Genomic DNA, 9,194 nt, shown 5'->3' with positions numbered 1-9,194 from the left:
GGTCATAGGTCGGTGGGGGTAGTGACTAGGGGCGGATGGTCTAGGGGTGGCTGTGTGGGCGGGTCCGAGGTAGGGGATCGGTGGCGGGGCGTGGGGAGGGTCGCATGGGGGAGCGGGTAGGGGCGGGTCCGGCAGGGTCAGTAGGGGCGGGTCCCGTAACGGTCAGGTAGGGGCGGGGTCCAGGATCATGGTAGGGGGCGGGGTCAGGCGGGTAGGGGGCGGGGTCTCAGTTGGTCAGGCTGCCCTTCTTGCCCGTCCACAGCTCGCGCAGCTCCACCGGGCAGCCCAGGTCCCGCAGCGCAGCGCGGCCCACGTCCCCGCAGTCCCGGTGCGCAGCCAGCACCCGGCGAATCAGGGCCTCCGCCCCCATCTCCAGGATGGGCTGGCTGAACGACTCCGTGCGCGCCACCAGGTTCCGCAACAGCATGCAGGACTGCCTCTGTGGGGGGAGGGGGGGGGGAGAGAGAGGGAGAGAGAGAGCCTGTTACAGCAGCCCTCTGTCCAAAAAAGGCAATTCTCCAGAAAAGGATCCCATTATCCCACCTAACAATTACAAACAGGGCTCCAGTTTAGTTTTCAAAACAGTAGCTGTTTAAAATAGGCTTACAACATTTAAAGGGGTAAAAAGTGGGAAAAGCAGTAACCAGAGGTGATTCCAGGATTCTTTCAACTGGAGGAGGGGGGAGGGGGGCGGGCAGGGGTAACCAAAAACCAATCAAAGCTGGCCCACAGGAAAACAGAAATAAGCACAGGGTTGAAAATTGGCTTACGATGCATTGTACTGATCAACTGTTTTTCATGGAGAGAACAACACATTAATTCGGTGTACTAAGCAAAGCTTATAATACCATTAACACCATTAATAATTTAAGTTATTGCAGGGCTTCTTGGAACCCTATACGCTGCAATCCCCCTACAGTGCTCTGATCCAATGACATAAGCCGCGTTTCCACCGAAATTACCCGGAACTTTCAGTCCCAGGAACTACTTTACCAGGAACTAAAAGGTTCCTTCAGCCAATGGTTGTCTGCGTTTCCACCGGGGTCTAAAGTACCGCGAAGATTAGGCAAATTAGCCCACTGACGTATGAAAAAGCAACGTTGTCGTCGGTCCGTCTGTCATATGATTTCTTCCGTAACCCCATACTACCACCGAAGTAGCCTACATTATTTTCTAATAACCGGGACAGCCCGGAGGGGTTTATTCCACTTATACAACGGGTTACCAACAATGACTATATATGGTTACTTTTGTATTTATTGATTTTCATATATCCTCTCAAACACATTCATTATGTTTTTATGCGAACATTCGCTTTCATGTCTTGACATCCGAAGCGACAGAATGCATTCACATTTATATGTATAACTGGCAACAACAGCAGAAAACATGCACAAGTTGTAAACAATTTGCTGTTTGATTACTTTCTCGTCCTCAATTCCATATAGGCTAATGGCAAAATGACAAGAATAGAACGAAAACTCGGACTTGCGTGAAAATGTAAATTAGTAGTGGTACAGCCACCGTTTGCTTTCCTTCGAAGTTACTGCTAGCCGAGCAGCGAAGTGTGCCCTCCAGATGCGAACCATGCACCATAAATTAGTCCATAGTCTTCCTGGTATTTTTGTGGAATTGAAAAATGTCAGTAAAATTACGGCAGTCTGAAAAAGCTAAAGGGAAGATTACTAGAATTAACCTGTTAGTTTACGCGGATAAAAAGTTCGGATGGTGATTTCCAGTTTTCTTGTACTGTATCATCAATGTTAATTATGCAGAACTACCGCATACCTCACATAACTGTATCAAACGTTTTGAGTCAATTACAACGGGCTAACAAAGAAAATCCGGAACAAAATATTCAGCAACCGAATTAATCCGTTTGAATGTTTTGGTAGCCTACGTAATATGCTGTCCCCGCACGAATGCTTAGCATTTTATAAAACGAATACTAAAGCAAGAAAAGAACAGAAGAGCACACGTTATAATTCCAAGACGTTGACAGGCTATAACCAAAAGTAGGCTACTGCGCCGCATAACGTACAAGTTTGATTTGAAGTTATTATGAAAATAAATTGGTTTGCCGCTGCATATTTTCAAACATGGCGGGTAATGGCGGAAAATAAATACAACACAAATGCTGCGAGTAGCCTACTCGACCAATCAGAAATGTTCAGCGCTGCAAGCTCCACCCAAAAGGTTCCTGTACTTTCGGAAAGTACTACCCCCCGAGCAGGAACGTTTTGGGGGGTAAAACAAAGCCCCCAGAACTAAATTTAGACCCTAGTTCCTGCGGTGGAAACGCACCGAGTTCCTCAAAAGGTTCCTAGTTCCGGGGTATAGTTCCTGCGGTGGAAACGCGGCTTTAGAGCGGGCACCAGGGTTGGCCAATCATATTGTAGGGTGGGACCCCATGCCACCCCTTTAGCCTTTAGCCATGCCCCTGGCAGTAACCTAAAATGAACTCACTTCAGCTAGTAATAAGCCGCGTTTCCACCGCAGGAACTATACCCCGGAACTAGGAACCTTTTGAGGAACTCAGTGCGTTTCCACCGCAGGAACTAGGGTCTAAATTTAGTTCTGGGGGCTTTGTTTTACCCCCCAAAACGTTCCTGCTCGGGGGGTAGTACTTTCCGAAAGTACAGGAACCTTTTGGGTGGAGCTTGTAGCGCTGAACATTTCTGATTGGTCGAGTACTCGCAGCATTTGTGTTGTATTTATTTTCCGCCATTACCCGCCATGTTTGAAAATATGCAGCGGCAAACCAATTAATTTTCATAATAACTTCAAATCAAACTTGTATGTTATGCGGCGCAGTAGCCTAGTTTTGGTTATAGCCTGTCAACGTCTTGGAATTATAACGTGTGCTCTTCTGTTGTTTTCTTGCTTTAGTATTCGTTTTATAAAATGCTAAGCATTCGTGCTGGGACAGCATATTACGTAGGCTACCAAAACATTCAAACGGATTAATTCGGTTGCTGAATATTTCTTCCGGATTTTCTTTGTTAGTCCGTTGTAATTGACTCAACGTTTGATACAGTTATGTGAGGTATGCGGTAGTTAACTTAATTAACATTGGTGATACAGTACAAGCAAACTGGAAATCACCATCCGCACTTTTTATCCGGGTAAAATAACAGGTTAATTCTAGTAATCTTCCCTTTAGCTTTTTCAGACTGCCGTAATTTTACTGCCATTTTTAAATTCCACGAAAAGACCAGGAAGACTATGGACTAATTTATGGTGCATGGTTCGCATCTGGAGGGCACACTTCGCTGCTCGGCTAGCAGTAACTTCGAAGGAAAGCAAACGGTGGCTGTATCACTACTAAATTTACATTTTCACGCAAGTCCGAGTTTTCGTTCTATTCTTGTCATTTTGCCATTAGCCTATATGGAATTGACGACGAGAAAGTAATCAAACAGCAAATTGTTTACAACGTGTGCATGTTTTCTGCTGTTGTTGCCAGTTATACATATAAATGTGAATGCATTCTGTCGCTTCGGATGTCAAGACATGAAAGCGAATGTTCGCATAAAAACATAATGAATGTGTTTGACAGGATATATGAAAATCAATAAATACAAAAGTAACCATATATAGTCATTGTTGGTAACCAGTTGTATAAGTGGAATAAACCCCTCCGGGCTGTCCCGGTTATTAGAAAATAATGTAGGCTACTTCGGTGGTAGTATGGGGTTACGGAAGAAATCATATGACAGACGGACCGACGACAACGTTGCTTTTTCATACGTCAGTGGGCTAATTTGCCTAATCTTCGCGGTACTTTAGACCCCGGTGGAAACGCAGACAACCATTGGCTGAAGGAACCTTTTAGTTCCTGGTAAAGTAGTTCCTGGGACTGAAAGTTCCGGGTAATTTTGGTGGAAACGCGGCTATAGATTTTTCCTTTGTCTAAAATGGGTGCATTCTGCAGGTTGTCCACCAGGTGTCTCTACAGCCACAGCGCTAGGACTGACAGGCCTCTAATTTGCAATAAATCAAGACAGGATTAATAAAAAGACTGATTCAACCATACAGGCAGATGAAACTCATGGCCCTACATATCTTTACCAAAGCAACCATGGCATGTACAGCCTCTGTGAGTGAGTGTGTGTGTGTGTGTGTGTGTCTCTGAGCCCCTTACCTGCACGTTGGCATCTCCTGGGTGGGCCTTCATGGCCTGCAGGGCAGCCAAAGCCCCTCCAGTGTCCATGATCACCTGGCAGTTGTTGGGTTTGCGCAGAGCCAGGACACTCATGGCAGCACAGCCCTGCTCACACACCTGCGCAACAGCAGCAACCAATCACAACACACAACCGATACTGAGCAACAGCAACAACCAATCGCAATGCAGGAACCTGATACTGTGCAAAAGCAGCAACCAATCACAATGCAGGAATGTGATACTACGCAACAGCAGCAACCAGTCACACAGCAGGAACCTGATACTGTGCAACAGCAGCAACCAATCACACAACAGGAACCCAATACTGTGCAACAGCAGCAACCTATCACAATGCAGGAGCCTGAATTTCTACTAAATAAAATTAGGTTAATAACAAATATCAAACACTATCAGAAAGTGCCATGTCATGGGAAAATAATTCTGTAAATTTTGTGACAGCTTCTTTTAATACTGTCAGTAATTCACAGAACAGTTTATGTCTGGGGCGGGGGGGTGGAAGTCGCACCTGTGGATTGGACATGTGCCTGTTCATCGCCATGACGATAAGCTCGGTCCCTCCAGCCTTCACGATGGCGTCCTTCACGTCATCGTTTCCCGCGATGGCCCGCAGCGCGCCGAGCACCTGCTTCACCAGCTCCTGCGCAACAACGCAAACACACTGCGTTAGGGGCTAGGAACCCAACGCTGCGCAACAGCAGCAACCAATCACAATGCAGGAACCCAACGCTGCGCAACAGCAGCAACCAGTCACAATGCAGGAACCTGACACTGCGCAACAGCAGCAACCAGTCACAATGCAGGAACCTGATACTGCGCAACAGCAGCAACCAGTCACAATGCAGGAACCTGATTCTGCGCAATAGCAGCAACCAGTCACAATGCAGGAACTTGATACTGCGCAACAGCAGCAACCAATCACAATGCAGGAACCTGATACAGCACAACAGCAGCAACCAATCACAATGCAGGAACCTCATACAGCGCAACAGCAGCAACCAATCACAATGCAGGAACCTGATACTGCGCAAAGGCAGCAACCAGTCACAATGCAGGAACCTGATACAGCGCAACAGCAGCAACCAATCGCAATGCAGGAGCCCAACGCTGCGCAACAGCAGCAACCAGTCACAATGCAGGAACCTGATACAGCGCAACAGCAGCAACCAATCACAATGCAGGAACCCAACGCTGCGCAACAGCAGCAACCAGTCACAATGCAGGAACCTGATTCTGCGCAATAGCAGCAACCAGTCACAATGCAGGAACCTGATTCTGCGCAATAGCAGCAACCAGTCACAATGCAGGAACCTGATACAGCGCAACAGCAGCAACCAATCACAATGCAGGAACCTGATACTGCGTAAGGGCAGCAACCAATCGCAATGCAGGAACCTGATACAGCGCAACAGCAGCAACCAATCACAATGCAGGAACCTGATACTGCGCAACAGCGGCAACCAAAAAATTAAAAACCAGCCGTGCTGCTCGCTAGGAGAGCCAGGTTTGATCATTTGGGCCCGTACCTGGTGATCCAAGCTGTCGGCCAGGAGGGTCATCATGAACTTCAGCCCCCCCAGCTCGACGATGTCCTGGCAGAACTCGTTCCTCACGGCCAGACGGGACAGGGTGCCACACAGCTCGCTCAGGACACCCGTGTTATTCGGGTGAGCTGTGGGGTGGGGGGGGGTGAGACGGAGGGAGAGGGAGGGAGAGGGGAACAAACATTTGCAATGAGCTACATGGCAACCATAATAAATGATTTTAGCTCTGAACTTTTTACGCACCAATTGACTTTCACAGCTAATCTATTAACTGACATTCTACCTTTGCACATTTGTCAATATGCTGTTTGTGTTTAGTGTGATTACTGCAAGTTTCCTCCTTCCTGACACTATAACATTCTAGTTTGAGACTGTAAATACATATATGTGCTATTGACTGTAATCATACTCATATATATATATATATATATATTTCTCTTCATACCTTCAGTTTGTTTTCTTTTTTATTTTGATTTGCACTGTGGATTCCCCTGAATGTGAGCACGTGCAACAATGACATCACGTTCCACCGCGTGTCGGGCAGTGCGGCCCAAACTGTCACTCAGTGTGAGTGACGCCTCCCCGGCCCCGCCTCTTCCCCTCACCTCTCGCCGCCTCCATGAGGACCTTCAGCCCGCCGTGCTCCACGATCATCTTGGCGTGGTCGTGGGCGAGGCCGAAGGGCACCCGGACGTCGTCGTCGAAGGTCATGACGCGGAGCGCGGCGCAGGCCTCCCGCACCACGTCGACGTTCCCGCCGAGCCGCGCCACGGCGTCGGTGAGCAGGCCCAGGACGCCGGCCTTCGCCAGGTCCTGCCGGTTCCGCTCGTGCTTCAGGCAGAAGTGGCGCACCGCCCGCGCGCACGCGCACGTCACCACCGCGTCCTCCCGCCACGCCCCCAGGACCCCCAACAGGAAGTCCCGCCCCGCCGCGTCCAGGAGGTCGGGCTGCCCGTCCGTCAGGGCCGCCAGCGCGGACAGGGCCGCCAGCAGCGCCTCTCGATCCTCCCCCGCCCTTTCGCAGCAGGAGAGGATTGTGGGATACGCGTCTTTCTGGGCGGCCAGGTGGCGCTGGGCGAAGCCCTTCTTACACTGCTCCGTGAAACGCTCCAGGTGACCACCTGCGCTCGACGAGCTCGCTGAGCTCTGCAGGGCTTCTAGAGCCTGCGAGAAGCCAAAAACTCATTATCATTATTATTATTATTATTATTATTATTATTATTATTATTATTAATAATAAGTACTGAGACACTTGTTCCCAGGCCCAGCGTACAGGGTGTAACTACAGTATCCTTAATTTAAAAATTATAAAACTATATTTTGTAAAAAAAATTATTATTATTTTTTTTTTACAAAATATAGGCCGGGCCTTATAATTCATAGCTGTGGCCCTGCCCTTAATGCTTAGAAAGTAGACCCCACTCTAATGCACTATATTGATATTAAACCAGCCTTTCTCGATTTCTGCAGCTAGGGGGTCAATCGGCAATGCAATAAATTAACTGTAGTTTCTTTTTCATCAGGGAGATGATACAGAGACCTGAACGAATTCAATGAATGAATGAATGAATTAATTAATTAATTACCTGCAGCACTTCATGCGTTTGTTCGTCCTTCGTCTCATCTGTTGCCGCTGTCGGTACTTCTTTCACGATGTTGCTGAGGTCCACGCCTGCAAACAAGCACGCCGTTATTTTCGCTTCTTGTCAGTGCATTTACGAAACCATGACAACAAATAAGAACACATTAGTCGTGTTCTGAATGGCCATGTACCACTGACATCCACGTATCCAGCGGAGTCTTGTGTTTCGCTTTTTCATGGGGTACCGAAAGAGGGTCCGCACCTTGAGACTCGAACTGCTGTACGGCCTCGTTCAGGGCTTCGTCGGGGCCCATTTCGAACTCGTCGATATTTTCCTTGACCACCGCATCGAAGGTCTCTTGTGTGATCCTACGTGTCGCCATCTCCACGCCCAAGCCTACAGCTGCATTAGAAAGTCGAACAGATTGGTCATTGCACTCTAAAATCTTCCACACATCCAAATACAGCTAGCTATACAGATAGTTTTATGCTAGCAAGCTAACCGAGCAGTTCAGTCCATTCCAGCTGTCCACGAGAAAATACGACCGGCTGTCATAAAATATAACCGTCTATGAGAACAAATATCGCATTAGCGCAAGGTACTTTTCGCTAGCTAAACTACCTGAAGTGTGTTAGCTGAACAATTAACTACTCCATCGCAACTCACCACAACCGCCTTTCAGCCAAGCAACCTGCAACACACCGATACCCGGCAGAATCACTGAACTAGTGGTTTATCTTACGTAACTAGCGTTACGGCAAGTTGTACACTTGGTTGGTTTCTAAAGCGTAGCGCTAATGGATCAAGAATGGTAGTAGGCAACTTACGCTGACAAACGCATTCGGGTTGCGAGTGCATTGACGATACAAGGTTCCGCACAACTTACATTTACATTACAGAACCTCGACAGCCAATACATTTCTTGCCTTGGAGACAATTAAAACATAACCAAAACACTGAATAAACTTAAATAATAGCATATTAACACATTTAAATGTATTCTAAACTCTTGGGTAACAAAAAACACGTTGCTGGGAAAATATTGTCAACAAGTAAACATTATTTATTTGATTTTTACTAAATGTTGACATAGGTCTCAGCTTAGTAGACTGTATGGTTCCTGAGACCAAAATCAGACTAATGTCCCCTCCAGGGAATAAAAATGAATAGTTGGGACACAGGAGGATATATTAATTTAATTTCACTGCTGCCTCGTATATATTAATTATTGAATTATTTTCTAGTCCACGGTCCGGGATATTGCATATTGTATCAATCCAAGAAAAGAGGAGAATAAATGAAAAAACGGAATAACTGAGTTGGGCTGGGCTTGCAGCTTCTCTTGTTGGGCCAGTAGGGGGCAGAATTTCCCCCGGTACAATCCGAAAGCCAATAGCCCAGTACTTTGACAGGGTGGATACTACAATGCGGAGGCCTCCTTTCAGTTGAAACATTGAGTCAAGGTCTTGGACTTAAGAACACCGTAGAACTTTATCACAACGAGTAGGAGGGGTATTCTGGGAACCTCTGCTAAATTCCCAAAATGTTTCTCTCAGAACGGCTGCCCAACCGTTTCCTTAATACCGTAATGCTTTATAATTCCCTCCCATTCCATTTCAGCTGATGTGTGATGTGGTTGCTAGGCATCATCCAGGTGGGTGATGCACAGTGGTCGTCTTCAGTGGAGAGCTCTTTGAGATTATCAATGGTGCTATATAAATGCAATTAATATCAATGCTGCTAAATTAATCCAATTATTATCAATGATGCTATAGATTATCAGAGGTGCTGCATACATCTAATTATTATCAATGGTGATATACAAATCACGTTATTATTATCTTCCTCCCCAGTCAATGGCAGAATGTCACAATGACCTGTCCG

At 46.9% G+C, this 9,194-nt stretch overlaps 1 protein-coding gene across 1 annotated transcript; it reads right to left on the bottom strand.

The window, feature by feature from the left end:
* Positions 1-175: 175 nt before the first annotated feature.
* Positions 176-8,133, bottom strand: armc6 (armadillo repeat containing 6). Its single transcript, XM_064328638.1, has 8 exons — positions 7,977-8,133; positions 7,572-7,712; positions 7,314-7,399; positions 6,333-6,891; positions 5,710-5,855; positions 4,692-4,823; positions 4,145-4,282; positions 176-439 (listed from the first exon to the last, which is right to left on the bottom strand). Exons 2-8 carry the CDS (start codon positions 7,690-7,692, stop codon positions 227-229), a joined length of 1,395 nt encoding a protein of 464 aa, XP_064184708.1. The 5' UTR covers positions 7,693-7,712; positions 7,977-8,133; the 3' UTR covers positions 176-226.
* Positions 8,134-9,194: the final 1,061 nt, after the last annotated feature.

The sequence above is a fragment of the Anguilla rostrata genome, chromosome 3 (assembly GCF_018555375.3).
Source record: "Anguilla rostrata isolate EN2019 chromosome 3, ASM1855537v3, whole genome shotgun sequence".
NCBI lineage: Eukaryota > Metazoa > Chordata > Actinopteri > Anguilliformes > Anguillidae > Anguilla > Anguilla rostrata.
Note: the sequence above shows the minus strand (reverse complement) of the source record. Positions and strands in the feature narration are given on the sequence as shown.